Below are 19,709 nucleotides of genomic sequence, written 5' to 3' on the forward strand. Positions count from 1 at the left end.
AGGATCCACAATAAATGAAATCCTTACTAAACGTCCTTACTAAATGAAATCCAACATTTTCAATTGTCTCCCACAACGTGTTGTTACACCTCCTACAAGGACAACGGATTCTAGTTGCACCCGGGTTGTGTCTACGTTCAAACTCAATAAAATCCTCGATTCCATCCAAGTATTCGTCTGCGCATCTATTCGGGTTCTGTATCCACCTTCTGCTCATAATTCCTGAAACCACAATCACGACACAACAATCACAACAACTTCATACGAAGTTATAATGTCACCTTATGCCTCCCGTAAGGGCCCTATCCCATTCGGGAATGCATAGTCCTGTCACGTAACCTACGGCTACATGAGATTAGATTTCGACGCGGATTAATTTCGGCAGCATCTCGACACAGTTCTTGAAGTGGGCATAGGTATAAATACCTACGTACCACCCGAAGAACGTACCGAGATGACACCGAAATCTCCACAATCGAAACCTAATCCTGTAGCCTAAGATTATGTGACAACACTATGCATTACCAAACTGTCCAAATAATGGGACAATTCAAGAATTAATTGGACCGCAGTCATGCCTTACGCATCCATTCACGAAATCCAACTAATCTCGAACGGGAAACTACGTGTTACTAAACATAAAAATAAAAGTACGAAGTTAATTTCAATTAACTTCGTACATCACAACACATTGTGCTACGTCCCGCACAATTTCACAACATTATAAACATATAACTTCAAAAAAAAAATACAAACATAACAAACAAACTTTTACAATAACATACCTTCTCAATCGTTCTCCACCAATCATTAATCACAAATATCCCTAACGAGAACAAAATTAATAGCATTAGTACGAATTTACATTAATACATTTAAACTAACGACAAAAAATACATACCTAATAAACATACAGAATTCACAGCAGAGCAGCAGCAGGGAGGGAGAATGAGAGAGAGGCAGAATGCAATTCTTGCATTCTGCCTCTGCAATGGCAGACACAGATATGGAGAAGAAGGACTTTGCGCGACGAAAAACAAAAAACGTCGCGCAAAACGCTGTCGCGCAAACTCACTTTTCCGTCGCACAAAACCAAATTTCCGTCGCGCAATCACGTGTCGACATCTGATTTTTTGCGCGACGAAAGAAATTATTCGTCGCACAAAATTCCGTCGCGCATGTACAATATAGCGTCGCGCAAACTACACATTTAGTCGCGCAAAAGAAACTAATTCGTCGCGCAAGAGTGCACCGCTATTACACTTTACGCGACGACGGAATTTCCGTCGCGCAAAAACCCACATGTATATTGGCGCCAAAAAAAAAGTTTCCCTCGTGTTCTTACGCGACGGTTTATTGTTTCGTCGCGCTAAGTTTTCTTTTGAGACGAAAACTATCGTCGCGCAAAATTTTTTTACCGCCATAATAGGCGCCAATTTTCTGTCCATCTTTGCGCGACGAAAATTTGGTATTGTCGCGCAATGTTGTCATTCGCGACGATCTTTGTCGTCGCGCAAGATTTTGGCGCCATAACATGGACTTTGCCACTTTTGTGCGACGAAATATATTTACGTCGCGCATAGCCTCTTTCCCGCGACGAAATTATTTGTCGCGCTAGTTTTCTGTACTTTGCGCGACGGAGTATTTTTTTCGTCGCAAAAGTGATCTTTGCGCGACAAAACTGTATTCGTCGCGCAAAATTCCGTCGCGCAAATAGTAAATCGTAGTAGTGGCCCCATGTACCTGCACCATATGCACAACAAACGAAACCAAAATGCAGGTTCAAGCAGCAATTAGTATAAGATTTTCGTGAAGATTATGTATATATGATATGTTTTCCAAGTATACTTGCCTTCCAAGCATCATGACAGTAGCTTGAGGATTAGCACTCGGGGTGTGATAAAACGTTGAACCATCAATAACCCTTAGAGAATCAATAGCGGGAACTCTATATCCTTTATCAACAACCCTCCCAATTTGACACCCTCCATGATAGTGCCATATGGTCTGTTGAAAGTTTTAGTTTATGGATACTACTTTTCCTGCAAAGCATCACAGAAATATATATTAGAAAATTGTAATTTACATTGATATGGTAGATCAAAAAATTTCAATGAAATTACAGTAAGATACTTATCTTTTGGGATGTAAAAGTTGGTCTCCATTGATACTTGAGTAGAATAATAGTTTTAGATTGAGGCAGTAACATATATTGTTAAAGCCTTAAGTTCTCATCTCTCTGCAAAATACATACAGTTCAGGAAATTCTTGCAATGAATCTAGATGGGAATTATGAATTTCCACAATCATCATACCTTTGGTGCCAATAAACTATCAGATAGAAAATATGGAGCAGAATCTTCAAAACTATAACAAAAAAGGAATCTGGGGTGGGAATCGCAGACAACGATTTCAAAAATTCGGCTGCCGAGTGCCTAGGCACCGCCTAGGCCGACATTTTCCAACACTGTTTAAAACTCCTACAAACTATTTCAGTTGTTCTCAAATGATCCATAACTCTAATTAATAATCAAAAAAGACATAGTTATGGGAATCACAGACAACGATTGTGAAAAATCGGCCGCCAAGCGCCTAGGCGGCCGCCTAGGCCAATTTTTCCAACACTGTTTAAAACTCCCACAAACTATTTCAGCTGTTCTCCAATGATCCATAACTCTAATTAACAAGCACAAAATGACATGCATATGGGAATCACAGACAACGACTGTGAAAAATGGGCCACCTGTGGCCGCCTAGGCCGATTTTTCCAACACTGTTTAAAACTCCCACAACCTATTTCAGCTATTCTCAAATGATCCATAACTATAATTAACAAGCACAAAAATGACATATATATATATATATATAAGTAGTTCGTGTATGAAATTACCAAAAGGGCATCGATGTCATCCTCAGGTGAGAGCTTCTGGTGTCTCTGTGTGAGCTCTATTTTCCTCGGCTTTCGTTGCTTTCTCTTTTCCTTTTTCTGGCTTCTTCGTCTTCTTCCCCATGTCTAGAAACACAGCCAAAGAGGTTCAAACTTGGCGCGAGGAATTATAGCCGTGCGGCTATACTATTTGTGATGCGTGTCAAAATCTGCTCTAGCGCCTGCCAAGTTTTTTTTTTTTTTTTTTTTTTAAATAGTATAACCGCTCAACTATACTCCGCGCGAAGAAGAAAAGAGAGAGTTATCTGGACCACGCTAACAATGATTGTGTTGTTTTCAGCACGACATCAATTATTTGGGGTAGTAATCCGCTGGCTGTTTATGTCATGCACTCATGTTGTCGTGTTTTTTTCAGAAGCTGAGGCCAGACGTAAGGCCCAAGGTTAAAAATATGTCAGAGAGGCATTGTATGACCCAAAATAGATTCGGGTCTTACCCATATTCGAGTTTGTGGCCTATAACTTGTTTGTTTGACTAATGGGCCAGACCAATTTATCCTTCTTTAGTTGTATAATTTTGTTGATTATATATGACACATTTTCTCGATACAAAAAGATTCTGAAACGAAAAATTATTGTGTGACGGCTTTACTAATATGTGGTGTGTCGATATAATTTTATGAAAGGCTAAAGATAGAGGCAAAGCCCGATCGATGGCAAAGCTAGTCTAGAAGCACATCAAAGTTAATTGATCAGTGGAGTGGCGGTGCGATAACGCCGGTGGCAGGAGGTGCTAGGTTTGGTTTCATTTTTTTGTTATGTTAATTTTATTGTAAGGGTATAATTGGACTTTTAGCGTGTTAAAACGAAACTAAACTTACGGTAATAACTTCTAGTTTTCCAACATCATATAATGGAAGAAGAGATTTTGACCTTGAGCTACCTCCAACCCACCAGGGGCGATTCTACCCACAAGGCAAGGTGTGCTGATGCCCAACCCAATATTTTCAAAAAAGACAAATAGCTAGATATGTTTATCTCAGACCCAAAAACAAATTGTTGAAATCCTATCTCTATCTGCCTAGCCAAAATAAATAAAGAAATAAACCCTCCCTATCTCTATACTCATTGTACTACATCGTACGCTTCATTTGTCCAATTGAAACTTTTTTTTTTAATAATCTTTTTATGAAAAGAGTATAGCTGCATTGCTTTACTGGGGTCTTTTTTTATAAATAGTATAGCCGAGCGTACCTCGAAGAATTTCTTCCAACGAGTTCATTCCTTAAGGGTGCTTACTGGTATTATACACATAATTTTTGCATATTAATGAATAAAAAATATATTAAAATTTTTAAATAAATCATATTAAAATATCATATAGTGGCCAAACTTATCAGTTGTGATTTGCCAAAATATTGCCGAATAAAACACGTACATATTTTATTCATATTTTTCCCGTTCCATATTTTACTAACTAAAAGAATGTAAGAGGCTAAGATTATTTCTTACTTCTTATAAACAAAAATGCAAGATGGTGACTTTGCAAACTCTTTGCCAAACAGAACAACAATTTCAAACAAAGATTTATGGGTATAGTAGTAAGTGAGGTGGTAATATTATTCATGTAAAGTGTTGTTTGAAATGTGAAGCAATTACCAAGAACACTCTAACTCACATGCAATTCTCTACAACAAATACTGTGTGCAGTAATAGAATTTAGTAGCACTCGAGCGAACGAGGTAGACCAAAGGCAAACATTCCCACCAAAAAAGAAGAAGAAAAATTTGAACTCTCAAATTTATTTACTATGAAATTTCTCTCTCTTCAATATTTGCTTTGGAGATGTCGAAACTAGCAAATTAATCTATATATATAAAGCAAAAGGCAGAAAATGGTGAAACATTCAAAATATCAGAAAATGCCCTTGTTTAATTCAAACATTAAGAATTAAAATTATTCATTAAATGAGGATAATATGATAAATTTACATTTTTTCATATTAAAATTAAAAACAAAATCAGATAATAGTTCCTACTTTTATGGAACATAACTACCCATATTATATTTTCTTAATTCTAAAAATAAAAAGAAAATAAAACCAATTCGCATGTGTCAAGGGGCTAGTATTTAGAAAGTATAAACTAATGCAACTAAAAGGGTCAAATTGTTTTTTTTTTTTAATAAATAGTATAGCCGGTCAGCTATACTCATATTAAACATAATGTACTTAAGAGTAAAGTAGCGCGGCTATACTATGGTTTTTATTATATATATAATAAAAAATTAGTATAACCGCGCTGCTAAACTATTTTTGACACGTGTCGAAACGGTGTCTATCGCCATGCGGATGGCCTTTTTTTATTATAAATAGTATAACCAAGCGGCTATTTCGGAATTTTTTAAATAGCATTAATTACATTTTTGGTCACTGAAATTAGGTCCGAATTTAAATTTGAACACTAGAATTTTAATTTTTCAATTTTTGTCACCGTAGTTGCAGTGGTTAACAAATCAAGTTTTTTTTTTAAAAAAATTTATATTTAAAAAAAAGTAATTTTTTTGGGACTACGTTTTTGTTCTGGTTCCTTTGTCGGTGACCGCAAATGCAGCGCAGCATCACACTTTCCTTTACCGAGGCACCTTATCCCAGCCAACCACCACCACAGCAGCCCAGTCACAAAATTCGAAAGACTTCTCAGCCCACCCAAATTCAAAGAGAAAAGAAATCAAAATTAATTCCTATTGTTACAAAATTCAAAACCCAAATATAATTAATCCCAAATATTCAGAAAAAAGTTCATGTAATAATGCTTCTATCTACTGGACACGACAAGTGGTTGAGGGGGGAGGATGAAGGTGAGTTGTGATGTGGAGGGGGAAGGTGGGCATCATCGAATTCCATTGGAATGGGCATATAAGATGGAGATCAAGATGGGAATCTCAGATTGAGTCAAAGAACACGAACCAGGCGTTGGCGTTGTCATCGAAGAACGGCGTGTGGCGACCGACCACCTCTACATCCATTTCTTTACGACCGTCGGATTGGAGCGGAATTGATACAGAGCAGAGAGAGAGGAGATGGGATTAGTATTAGGGTGATGACGGTGTAGGTGGTTTCTGGGTTTTTTTTTTTCCTTTTCTCATTTTATTTATTTATTATTTAAAATTAACTGACGGAAATAATGAATTGGACTTGATTTGTTAACCGCTGCAACTAACGCAATTCGGGAAAATTAAAATTTCAGTGAATTAAATTCGGACCTAATCCAGTGACCAAAAATGTAATTAGTGTTTTTGTAATAAAAGGAGTATAGCCGTGTGGCTATACTATTGTTGACACGTGGTGCAATTGGATCTAGGCCTAAGACGGGTTCTTTTGCCCTTTTCCAGATAGTATAGCCGCGCGGCGATACTACGGATAGCCGGTTTTTTATTATAAAAAAACGTATAGCTGGGGATATGTTTTTTTTAAAAATGTAGCCGCGCGGCGATGCTACGGATAGCCGGTTTTTTATTATAAAAAAACGTATAGCTGGGGATATGTTTTTTTAAAAAAACTAGTATAGCCGCTCGGCTTTACTGGGGACCTTTTTTTTATAAATAGTATTGCTCTCTCTCTCTCTCTCTCTCTCTCTCTCTCTCTCTCTCTCTCTCTCTCTCTCTATATGCTTTGATTTTGCCAAACCATATCAATATCATTGTTTTGTTGTTCTTGTTTACATCATTAATTATTTTCCATGTTTTGGGGTTTTGTATGCCATTATATATTCACCATAACACCAAACATGACATGACTCCATTAATCATATGATATATATACCTACAAACACTGATCAAACTAACGTTAGTATAGTATACATGCAAGATCATCTGGGAGAGAGTCGGTTTCGGAGTTTAGGTGGCTTTCATGTTCCTCTCTACCATCTTCTTTTTCCTTGCACTTTCCATGTACATCAAGCACAACCCTAACAAGAGCTTGTTCACTGGGTTGGCAGAAGTCGGCGTGGTTGCCTATAAAAATAGAAAACTTCCTCTCCCACCTTTGAGCTCAGAAAGTTTATACAACCACAAAAAGGACTCAGACCTTGTTGCACCAACTAACAAATTAAGGTAGAGTAGTAATCTTACACATGCCACAAAACTAAAATTGCTTCTGAGGTCATAAAACATGGCGAGATGCCTAAAATTCTTTTAATGTGATGATGATTTACAAGGTATCCTCCTTGTAAGGAGATAATTATACACAACATTTCAAAAATCAGCTGTCTGTCTATGAACAATCTAGCTTATAACTATAAGCACAAATGTCAGACAAAGAAGAAAGTCATAAGCGTGATGATACTATTTAGAAGGCGTTTTCATTTCCCTAAGGAAACAATCAACAGGCCAGTGATGAAGCAATTGGCGGCTTCGACTCAGAAAACAAGACCAAACAAGATACAGCAGGTTCTATGCATTTACGTGATCTGGGTGTGTCAGGTCCATTTCAATTTGGTCGATTGTCCATTGCATATTTTCCAATTTCTGTAAGGGGATGTTGATATTAGAGATTAGCATGAGAACTGGGAAATGTACTATGGTAAGCATTGTTATTACCTTTACAATATCATGGTACTGCCTTGCAATTGAATCAAAGTGAGGATCAACACCCTGATATTCTCTAAGACGTGTAACCTGTTAAGAAAATACGACTTTTGTAAATAAAGAAAACCAGCAGGAGAGATGCAGATGGGTGATGCGGTTAAGTTGTATGCATGTTGTCAAAGAAAATTTGGCTCAGCATATCTTAACTATTTATTAGCAGCTGAAGCATTTTCTATAATTATCGTCAGCTTTGTAAATGGGCGCATTGATTATAGTGCAGACCATTAAGTATTTACGACCCATCTTCACAATATCTACAATGACAAATAACCAGTACCAAGTGATATAGCAATAAAAAGCAGATTGAGAAACTTCCTTATCTCATCAAAATTCCTTAAGAAAACCCAAAAAATCTACTGAGGAATAAGTTTGAAGCAATTTACAACTTGACAGATAACAGATTAGGATTTAAAACAATAATGACTTACAGGAAACCAAGGCAAATAGACAGGAAAACATTGCAAATCAACCTAAAAGTAATGCCCAAACAAAATATATTATTACAAGCCTACGGTGCTGCTAGAAGGCTATGATGTGGTTAAAATGTCTGTTTTGGGGCACACGCAAATGAAGGCAACCAATGATCAGAAACCACTTAGGAAAGGGAAGAAAAGTAAGAAGTAGAATATCATACCGCTTTATTATATGCGATTGAAGCTTCATCTGTAGCTTCAAGGAGATACTTCCTAGAAATGTGTTAAAAATTGTTAAAACCCTGGAATCAGTAAGCTGCACATACTTTCAAAGTCATCAAAGCTACCTTATTTTATGTAGGGCCGGTATTGACTCCTTAGTATAAGTTTCAAGAAGGAGAACATGCTCCAGAACCCTGAAATACAATGGGGCATATTATACTCATTACATACAATCCATTAATTGATTTGATCACAAAACATGAAAATAAAATAAAATAAAATACAGTCAGTGGTGAGTGGTGAACTTTGTCTTCTTGCATAAGATGCATCACAAACAAAAAATTCGTAAACATATGGAAAGTGAGACATTAAGCAACATTGACGCCAGAAATACAAAATTATAAATTTATAATACAGAAAACCATGTAACGGACCTCAATTTTGCACTCATTGTCTCACACCTCTTGCAAAGCCATGTTTTTTGCAGTCCGTCCTATAAATCATTCATTATTAATAAGAGGTTCAAGAATCCTCAACAACATTGAAAACAGAATAATATAGAAGCTTTGAGCCTCCCTCATATTAACCCTCAACAACATTGAAAAAATATTAACCCTCCCAGATATTAGAAGCTTACATATTTATGTTGATGTTGCAACTTCAAATCTCTAACCAGTTTGATGAGCACTCCCAGTATCTGCTCTAGGACCTAGGTTTTGCAACAACAAAAAACCAAGGCATAAAAAAAATATCTTCACAAACAAAATGCGCCTGGCATGAAATTGCAGGAACATAAAACTTTGTTTTATTTTTGTTTTCATTTTCATACATTATAATATTCAGCAAATTTTCTATCCGCAGAATATAGATCTTCCCGCAGAGCTGCTTCCTCCCTTTCCATCTCCTCAATTATCAACTTCACCCTGATAAAGTCATGAGAAAAGTGTCACAAAAATAGATCAGACTGTTAGAAAAATATTTAGAACAGTGCCTCCAGAAATTTATTGATTGCCAAAAGCATTGGAATTAAGATTGCCAACCATCCATAAAAAGCATCTTACTCAATGTAAAAGGGATTCTCATACAACGAAAATTGCATCAAAAGAGTAACTCAAACCTTTCTGGAAGGCAAGAACTTGAATTCTGATGCCCAGATGACGAGTCTGCATAAAAAAGCATTGGAATTAGTTACACCTTTAATAATTATCATTATGCATGGGTAAACATGTGTCATGTATATATTTCATCATCAACTTTAAAAGTGCATGTCTAGTGTATATGGATGGAGAGAGAGAGAGAGAGAGAGAGAGAGAGAGAGAGACCATTGTCATCCATTATAAAGGCATCAGCTAATTTATCACATTTAGCTACCAAACGGACTTCAATCTCCCGAGAAAGACACAACTGATATTCTGTCATGTCCTGCAGTGGAAGCATCAGAAATGTAAGGAGCAGCTTCACCAAAGTTAGATCTTCATGTTAAGGGATCATATACAGTAAAGTAACAGATTCTATAAAGAAAATATACATTTGAATGTGGAAAAAAACATTAATAAATAAAGTGGAAAATAAAAGACAAAGTGAACTGTTGCCAGAACCATTATGGACATTGTACCATTGACAATGGTGTTTGCTGGAGCTGTGTTTGCCATAAATATGCAGGTGTAATTCCAAGAAAGCGATTCGGAACACCACCAACTCCAGATTCCACAGCATCAGTAACACTAAGAGAAAGATTGTTGTTTGCTGCACTACTGGTGCTAGTAGCAGTATTAAAATTGGTTGAGTTGGAACTTGAGCTGATTGTAACGCTGGTACTGATACTGTCAAGGGAACTGCGTGACATCGTACTGCATTTTTCAATTTCTTCCTCATGAATTTCACCATCTTTGGAGATAAGAGGAAGCCTCAATCTTTGAGCTGCTTCCGCAACAATCATGCGATGCTCCAATGTCTCATACAACTGATATAAACATGAAAATCACATTCTCATCCATTTTAGACTTGATGTGAAGAACAGAATACTAATGGTATATTTGAGCATCCCATGACGATTGAATTAGCCTGTTGTCTTTTGAAGATGAATTAACATACAAGTCTATCATAGTGCATCTCTGTTAAGATCATGGTTAAATAAAAAATGAACATTCTTTGAGGGAATACTAATTCTGAACTGGTACCATTTCATGTTAACTCAAAGGAAAACATTTTTTTTCCTGTTGTTTTCTACTTCAATTGTATCAAGGAGAAGGGAATCATTCAACTCCCATACCAGGAAACCACAGGCACCCTGTGCTTTCCCACCAACTTACAAGTTATTTACCTTAAAGATATGGATGTCTCTCCTATTTCATGCCAAATCATGACTCAACAACACTTGATGTAAAATGCATTTCCAAATCAAGAACTTCAAAAAAAAAAAAAATATATATATATATATATATATATATATATACAAAAATCAATGATTGTGGCACATTGAAACCTGAGGAGGATTCTTCAAGTCCGATTGCAGATATAAACCCTGAACATCTCGAATTCCTCCAAGATTAGCCACCGAAACTGCTTGTTGATACTCTTCTACCATTGCAATTGCCTCACCATAAATTGCCTACACCAGAATCCAAACCCACCATTCACACACACACACACACACACACATTACAAAATCCTTGCCAAATTAGAACAACTAGTTCAATCAACACAAACTCAAAAAATTAAGTAGAACTACCATGGCTTCCAAGTAACGCAATCTTTCTCTGGACATTTCCTCCCTTGCCTGCACCAGAATTAAATAACTTTAAGAAATCAAAGGCATTGTAAAGAAAATGCTCAGATTGTTTAATTCATAGATTGCATTTTATAGTTTGTAGAGCACATTTTTTAAGCAACCAAACAAGGCAGGGAAATGTAGAGAGAGAGAGAGAGAGAGAGAGAGAGAGAGAGAGAGAGAGAGAGAGAGAGAGTACGAGTTGGAGGTCGAAGTAGGCTGATTTGGAGACGAGAGAACCATCGGGTGCCAAGCAGTGGCGCTCCAGCTGATCAATGACTTGGGTCAAATCCGGTGGCAGGTTTTGCCCTTGTTGTTGGAGTCCCTTCACCATTTTGCTAAGCTCCTCTTCGCCCCCACTCGATCCAAAACGTGCCGTATACCTTCTTCTTCTTCTTCCTTCTTAAAGATTAAGCTCAGTAGTCAGAGTCTTACAGGAATTTGAAATCTCAGGTCGGCCGACCTTTCTTCAACTGCCAGCAAAAGTTAATTTAACTTGATTTTACCAAAAGAGCCTCATCTTCGTCCATCAATACGGTGTCGTTTCACTTTAAATGTAAGACAGAAAACGAAAACATACAGAAAATCCAATCCAATTTGGGAAATGACGAAATCAATTTTTAGATAGAAAGTGGACTCACCACACTAGTTTATCAAATTATTGTTACCATTTAACACATGACATGGTCATCTCATATTCAATTCAATTCCTTTTGTAATGGGAAGATAATGCAGATCTAGGGGAATTATGAGATGGTATTTTTATGAAAGATTTGGTTGTAAAGTATGTGTGCCTGATGCCTTAATGGTAGGAGTTCGAAACTATTTTGTGACTAGGGACAAACCGAATTTAGAGTGGGAATTAATCCCACCCTTCGAGTGTAGGAACATCTCATAATATTTACCCAAAAAAAAAAGTATGTGCGCTGTATTGCAAATTAGTAAACTACGTATATATTGTTTTTGTGATGTATATATATTCAAAAGTTGTATAAAAAAGTGATTGTTAAAGAAATTAATTATTTCTTGGTACTTGTATTTATTTTTTTTATATTTATTTTTCTTAAAAAAGAAGTGGGCATGTTAGCCACAGCTGGGAGATAAAAATGAATTTTTTTTCGTATTGTACAATCAATGCGGGAAAATATTATCTTCATCAAGTTAATTCGGAGAAGAGAAGGACGATACAAAATTTATGAAATCAAATCTTTAAAATGTTCAAGGTGCTTAAGTGGGTAAAAACATTGTTTTCTATGTCCAGATAGGTAACATGGTAATAACGATATCTTAGTCATGAAAAATGTTTTGCAGCCCAAATCTTTTGTCAGTTCTCATGGAAATTGATGTATCTTATTATGATTTGGGTGAGATGGGGGCAAAGCTCAGAACAGAAACCAAAGAGAGGAGAGAAGGAGAGTCCAAAATATGCAAGCTTTAAGTTTAAACATTGTAACTAATTCAAAGGCTGATTCAAAGGATTTAGCTTTAAATGAGATGAGGTCAATTATATATTTTGAACTTCGTCTTTACATACTGATACTAAGTTTATTATTTATTCAGAAATCTATACCCAAAAAAAATGTGGACTAGCTGCAAAGAGCTTCAACAATTGATTTCCCTCAACTCCCTGCATCATATTCACTTTATCTAGACTACCCTACCAGACATTCACGAGTCACGTTCCACAACCGCATGACAAGGATACTTCCTACGTTGAATTCGAACTTTAGTTTCCAAAACTTCATGTTGTGTGTGCCATAGCTTCTTAATTCCTTTCTTTCTGTTCTGCAATCAAGTCTATGAATCAGAAGCCAGAGTTTTCTTCAACTCTTTTTTATTCACCTGCAATCAGATGCGCAATGTAAATACACCTTACAAGTTAATGCGATGTAAATACAAAGAAATAAACAAAGCTTTTGTAGCTTAGCAAATAAGGAAATGTAAAAGTAACTTGCCTTTCCCATCGCATTCCGAGGTATTGAATCCCACAGAAGCAGTCGTGTCGGTATCTGGAAAAATGTAATGCAGTTATTTGTAGTGCTCATTTGAGAATGTAGTTGTGTTGTTTGAAAAATGTGACAAGGATTTGGAAGTTACTATTCATGAGAACAGAATGTTTATTACTTGATAACTGAAGAGGACTGATCATAAAAACTCCAAAGGAAGAGAAAAAAAATGAATGATGGTCAGTAGTACCTTGTATGGTGCAAGTTTGTCTTTTGCCCAAGCAGATAGATCCTCCAAGCTTATAGCAGGTCTCAGTTCTTCCTTTTGTTTCCTTTTCGCTTCAACCTCTGGCACTATTATTGCACAAACAATTTCTCCATAGTTTTCGTCTGGCAAGCCCAACACACAACACTCCTCCACAGCCGGGTGCTACATAAAAGGGGTGATTTTAGTTAGAAAAATTCAATCGTTCATTGAGCACTTTAATTTTTCATTTTTCTTTATAATGATAGACCTACAAAGAAAAAGAACAAAATCATAGCATATCCATAAGAAAACTGGAATAGAGGTCAAAAATCCACCTGTAAAAGAACTGATTCGATTTCTAATGCAGATAACTTGTATCCACCAACCTTCATAATATCAGCACTAGTACCTGATACATGTCATCAAAAAATATGGAAGAAGAAAGAAGAATTCATTCTCAGTTAGACGTCCTTTAAGTATGTGCATTGCTAACCAGAAGCATCAAAATCTGAGACTGGTAAAAAACAAAATTGAAGGATTGCATCAATAAGAGTATCATGCACATGAGTTCTAGGTATCCTTACGTCCCAATATGATATAGTACCCATCTTCGTCCACTGTACCAGCATCTCCAGTTCTGAAGAACCCATCACTTGTAAATGATTCCTTGGTTACCTAGACAATGACCACAATGTCGTAAGAGAAATTTGTTGATATTCTTCAGAATTTCATTATGCCATATACGTAAAATGCAGAATTTCATTACTCCATGTTCCATTCTTCAATTAAAAGAAAAACACATCTCACAAACATAAATGCAGGTGTGCGTGTGTATGTGTGGTTTGTTATCGCAGGTAGCATCAAATTTCTGAAATCAGAAATTACCTCAGGAAGTTTCCAATATTCCTTGAATACTGAAGGGCTTCTGATACAAAGCTCACCCACGCCTATAATATCACTTCCACTGTCATCTTCTGCAACAATCCTTACCTATAACAAATACAGATCTTATAAACATACATATATAGATACTAATTTGTAGTTACTTTTATTGAGAAAAACACTCCCATGTCAATTATGGGACACCACCAGTAAAGTACACCAGCTTTGTAACTCTACAATTTATAAGCTGTTTCAAGGACCAGGATATAGTCTTTGTCAATGAGCATGTAAAATATGCATGCACTAAATGTCTTAAGATTTTGCTATTTTAAGTGGTTCCCTTCAGCACCAGGGCTAATTATTAAAATCTGCATGCGAAAAGCTTCCTTCATAAGTTTCTTATGGTAAAATTGCTGCTATAAGTATATTTCATAACCAGCCCACTTACCTCCACACCTGGAAATGGTTTTCCAACCGTGCCTGCCTTCCGCTCACCTCTTAAGGGGTTTGATATTGCCATGACAAACTAAAAACATCAAAACCATATATGATAAGAAACTTTATTTTTTGGATACATGCACTCTCTTCATAAAGTCAGAATACTAGTTCAAAGTAATTTAAACTAAATATCACTTACCTCTGTCATGCCATATCGTTCCAAAAGACGATGTCCTGTGATGGATTCCCATTTATGCATTACAGGTTGAGGGAGTGCAGAGGAACCACACATCTGGGAGAAAGAAATAAGTTTCTTAGTCATGGGTATAGGATTCACCATAGACTTTAACATAGAGGAATGTAAAGGCCAATTTTCATGATAACATTGGGTGGTTCTCCGTAGGAGCTAATTAACTTAGCCGATGATGTATCCTGATGTTATCTGAAAAGACCTGGGATAAAGTCCCACATTCATGGTGTCCTTTTTTGTTGCCTTACCTTTCATGTAAACCAGAAGAACGGAGAAAGTTCCACTACCACCAGGGATGCTGTGGTAATGGAAAGAGAGCCTACAAACTTGTGTAGATACAAATACTCTCACAATTATCATTCCCCATATTAGTACCTTACAATTAATTTTCAGTCAGTATTTAAAGAGTAGATTTTTACACGTATTTCCGATAAAGATCCAATAATCAAACAAAAGCATCTTAGTTCCTGTTCACAATATAGATACAAAACCATTATTGGGGAAAGAAAAATCTATCATGCTACTTACCATAAGACGCAACTGTCTTGCAGCACAGGCAGAGGCAGCTTTTAGCTCTGGATCCATTGCTTCATGAGCTTGTATCAATCGAGTATACATGGTCGGAACCTACACAAATACAAGCCACTTAACTTGCAGTCTAACTAAATTAAGATAATTATTTCGCATCAAAAATCAGTACAATGAGAGATGCAGTAGATGCATAGCATGTTTAACCTTCAATTCACGTATTGAAGATTATAAAACCAATAAATCAACTAACAAGCAGGAGATACCTGCTTTTTAGAATATGGCGCTTTCCCAAGAATTTGTATTCTAGTGCAATTATAATATGTTATGACTTGCAATAGATTTTCATATTAGCAAAAACATCCTTCACATACAGAGTAGACTTACTCCTGTAAATACAGTTATGCCATCAGCTGCCTTAGTTCCATTTATTGGATATGATTCACGCCATCTCTGCCAAATACCCCTCACGCTAAATTTTGGCATAAACTCAACCTTCAACAACATAAACAGAAGAAATTAAATTACAATTAGTAGCTGAGCAAGACTCATGCAGCCAAACAAAGCCGTTCCAGGGAAAAGCAACGGTGAAAGCCTTCAGTTGTCAAGGCAACCAAGGAAAACAGAAAAAGGAGAGTATATTACCGTGGAACCTGCATAGAGGGGGGCAAGTACAGCATTGAAAAGCCCATGAACATGTATGTTATAGGTTAAGGATACCATGTTTCAATCAATCATCAAAGCCATAAACCAACAAGGATAAATTTCAGTGCGACTTGGAATTTCCAATCAAGTTTCTAACAGAAAAGGAAGACACAGAAGACATCAACTAAACGTAAGCTGAGACTGCATATGGAAACAGTACAATTTGCAAGCAAGTACATAAAAGTAGAAGGATATGATGTAGTGGTAGACAATTCAAGAACTGATCAGCATATGTATACTCCCAAGCTTCTGCCAAGGTTTGGACCTGAAATTGAGGCAACATCAGGGCAAGAGTCAACCATAGTTAACTTGGAATAGAGACACTAGAGTCAAGGAAAATAGTGCATGACCTACAAGAATAGCTCCATTACATGACTTATAATGTTATAACGCATAAAAGTGAAACAATAAATGAACACCAAGAGATGTTTTTTTTTTTTTTTTTTTTTTTTTTTTCTTTGCAACACAAGTCCGTGGACAAGTAGCCCACATGAAATGAGATGCATTGCAAAGCTAACATCAAAGAAGACTTCTTAGAAGAAATAGCCAAACTTGACAAACAAACCCTAAACTATAGATGCCTACTAATCAAGAGAAAATGTTTCTAAAACAGTGATCCTGTATATAAAAATTATATTACATCATCTGTTGTCCATTATAATGAAGACCCTTATTGTGACATGTGTATCCTACACCTCACTTGAAACTATTTTAGTGGTTGAACGAAATATAGCTAAATCTTTGCTTGCAAGGATAGATGGGGCGCATACCTGTGCACTGATGCTTTTGTGCGTATGCACAACTCCTTTAGGTTTTCCTGTTGTACCACTAGTGTATATAATTAATGCAGGATCGTCACCTTCATAACAAAAAATGACAGCACAATAATCAAAATTTGTTATTAACTCCTACAGCATAACCAATCAAGGATATAAATCTGCACATTCTTAAAGGCACACAATCTCTCTTACTTGATTGCTTTTTATTCCGGTGAAAAATTCTATCTGCGTCTATTTCTCCAGCTTGTAAATTACGATCTGCGCTTTTTTCTGAAGAACTGCTAGGAACGGGTGGAATAAGAGAAACTTGAGCAGCACATTTAGCAGCAACATTTTCCATAAGTTGCTGGTGATCTTCAGTACTCAGAATCATGGAGACATCCTGTAAACCAGATAATCATTTAAGGCCTACAGAATTTATGCCAAAAATAAAATAGAAAAATACATAATGAAGATAAGGTATGGCAACATGTATTAAAACTAGTAACTCAATAAATAGCGTTGAGAAAAACACAAGTCACTAAGAAAGAAAAGTAAAACAAAGGGGATATTGGGGACTCACTGAATCATTCATCACATGCAAGAGCTCAGCTTCAGGATAGCTGAGAGCAAGTGGAACCGCAACACCTCCACTAAGCCAGGTCCCAAGTATACCAGCAACAAATTCGGCTGAGGGCTTGGCCACAATTCCTATTCTAGCCCCTCCAAGATGCCCTTGTCCTCTTCCACAATCAATTGCTGCTGAAGGAGATTCATGCTTACTTGCTTCGGAAGTCTGTACGCCAAAGACACTAAAGAATAAGCAAAAATATTGTGGGAAAGAAACTATAAATGTTGAAATAAAAAAATTGAAAAAAAAAAACTAAAACTCACCGCGTTCAAGTGACGACTAGATAACAAGCTAGATATACTTGATGCAGAAGAGATTAGTTGATTGTAACTGTAACTCTTCTGATCATATCTAATAGCAACATCATCACGAGTTGCAGACCCTTGATTAGTTACCTTTACCGCATCCATAAATGAACCAGATTGCAATGCTGTAAGGGATTAGAAAACAAAAAAGAGCAGATAATCAAATATACATCTAGCTTCTACCTGCGCATAGCACAATGATTCATTCAGCCGTTGCAACAAAACTATCAACAAACAAGCATTGCAAGTGCAACTTTCTTAGATAGAAACACAAAATGAGGAGTCTTTTACTAATTGTGAAATTTTAATCCACAGTCCCCATAACCTAAAAACTGAATTCCCAACCATATTTACTATAGTTGAGTTAAGGACATTTGAAGGGGCACATTGTGTTTAACAGAACATCCAAGGGACAAGTAAAAATTACAAGTGATCAGTACAGCTGATAGAAGATATCAATAACCAGACGTGATTAAACCATGCATCTGCCATATAAGATGCACATGATAGATACACCACCAAATGTCATATAGAAAGGAATGTAGGCCTTTGATCAACTAGAAACATTCAACTCCCATTTTCTTATCTTATTTTTCTCCGATCACAGGGCCTTGCCTGGGTTTAAACACCTAAACTGTAAAGGGCCTTTATTAATTGGGTCAAAATATAGGAGTTCAATACTGAAATTCTGTTATCATGATTTCATATATGAAGTGAGGTTACAAATCATTCTAAGTGTTCCTGGGAAAAGAAAAGGAATTTGTCCAGTTTTGGGGTCCCAACTCAAAGAACATTAATACACAATAACAAAAATCAATAAAGAAACAAAAACCGCATCAATGCTATGTTTGGCTAACGAGTGAAAACACAGGAACATGAAAACCCTTCACAATGCACAACCCAGGAAACCGAAAAAGAAAAAACCATATCCTATTCAGTCCAGTCCTCAATTTTTCCAAAACCCAAGACAATCTTAAAACTTCCTCTCTCTAACTTTCTCAGCAACCAAAGAGCAAACATCTTGTGGGCTAAACAACATAAAAGTAGTAACTTACAAGAGAAAAGACGAGATTCTGATAAGCAGAGAAAATGGTTGGTCCTTCTGAAGTAGCAGGAGGCCCTGAGACGCAAAGCAGGGGAATAAAAGCAGAGGGACTTCAGCTGTCGGTTGAGAGATTTAAATGGGGAGGTGGATCTCATTTTAGGTGTGGCCTATTAAATGGTCACAATTTTTGGTCAGTCAGTGATGACGCAGTTGTTGTTGTTGGTGGTGTGCTTAAGATTAGTTTGGTTTTGGTCTTGGCTGCATTCAATCAAAAGGTTGATGGTTTGGTTATGTCTGGTCGCTGGTGCTTTGAGCCTTGACAATTTGAACTTGAGTTCTGCTGCGAAACGGCAAGTTAAAAAGACACAATTTTACGAGGGAGAGATTAGAGGAGAAATGATTTTCACATTTTGGGTTCTAATTTGTGAGATGGGGTGTATACAATTAGAATTCTATAGCGTTTAAAAAGATTATAAGAACTCGTGTTTTTAACAAATGTTTCTGTACTACAAATTTTGAGTGAACTGTTTGAACTTTTTTTTGTTTTTTTTAAATAACCGTAAACTGTTATTTTTTATTTTTCAGGAATTACAGTCTGAATGTGAATGACATCATAGATATAATTGTTGTTCTTTCTTAACTACAATTAGGTGCCTCACAATTACAAAGTTTTCTTTTTGATAATCTACAATGATTACAAAATTAATGTTCATGTGTATAAGATAATGTTATTTTGATTTTTTTTAAAATACAAAATGGATGAATAATTCCGCATCTAAGTGACCAAGAAATGCATTAAAGTCATCGATTGAATGATAAAGGCTAAGTTAAACACATACGATTGAAGGGTGTTGGAACAATTTTTTACAAGTGAATCATATTTGCAATTTTTCCAATGACCCAAAAGACAAATAAAGAAAAAAGGAATTACTCAAAGCGTAGGGTTTATGCTAATCTAAGGTTAAATTGTTAATACTTTTAGACACAAATGGTAATAGAAGAAACAAAGGCGCATGTCTACCATAAATATAAAAAA

The 19,709-nt window shown here is 36.3% G+C and overlaps 3 protein-coding genes across 4 annotated transcripts in view; all 3 read right to left on the bottom strand.

Annotated features, from left to right (window-relative positions):
* The window catches only part of LOC117621044 (protein PLANT CADMIUM RESISTANCE 8), a 94,537-nt gene that overhangs the window by 29,332 nt on the left and 45,496 nt on the right, over nt 1–19,709 (bottom strand).
* LOC117621241 (AUGMIN subunit 4) lies at nt 7,041–11,405 on the bottom strand. The gene is made up of 13 exons (XM_034351598.1): nt 11,138–11,405; nt 10,900–10,947; nt 10,654–10,779; nt 9,784–10,131; nt 9,491–9,590; nt 9,286–9,331; nt 8,998–9,091; nt 8,806–8,877; nt 8,603–8,661; nt 8,294–8,362; nt 8,168–8,219; nt 7,486–7,563; nt 7,041–7,413 (listed from the first exon to the last, which is right to left on the bottom strand). Exons 1-13 carry the CDS (start codon nt 11,270–11,272, stop codon nt 7,339–7,341), a joined length of 1,302 nt encoding a protein of 433 aa, XP_034207489.1. The 5' UTR covers nt 11,273–11,405; the 3' UTR covers nt 7,041–7,338.
* On the bottom strand, nt 12,393–19,092 carry LOC117621239 (malonate--CoA ligase). Of its 2 annotated transcripts, XM_034351594.1 has the most exons (17): nt 18,684–19,092; nt 17,587–17,753; nt 17,276–17,488; nt 16,906–17,095; nt 16,705–16,793; nt 16,130–16,199; nt 15,875–15,927; nt 15,617–15,724; nt 15,230–15,328; nt 14,651–14,743; nt 14,462–14,539; nt 14,017–14,121; nt 13,716–13,806; nt 13,467–13,540; nt 13,135–13,314; nt 12,894–12,947; nt 12,393–12,780 (listed from the first exon to the last, which is right to left on the bottom strand). In XM_034351594.1, exons 1-17 carry the CDS (start codon nt 18,826–18,828, stop codon nt 12,736–12,738), a joined length of 1,854 nt encoding a protein of 617 aa, XP_034207485.1. In that variant the 5' UTR covers nt 18,829–19,092; the 3' UTR covers nt 12,393–12,735. The 2 variants fall into 2 exon arrangements, with proteins under 2 accessions (XP_034207485.1, XP_034207486.1); XM_034351595.1 differs by lacking the exon at nt 12,894–12,947.

Source organism: Prunus dulcis, chromosome 3 (genome assembly GCF_902201215.1).
Source record: "Prunus dulcis chromosome 3, ALMONDv2, whole genome shotgun sequence".
NCBI lineage: Eukaryota > Viridiplantae > Streptophyta > Magnoliopsida > Rosales > Rosaceae > Prunus > Prunus dulcis.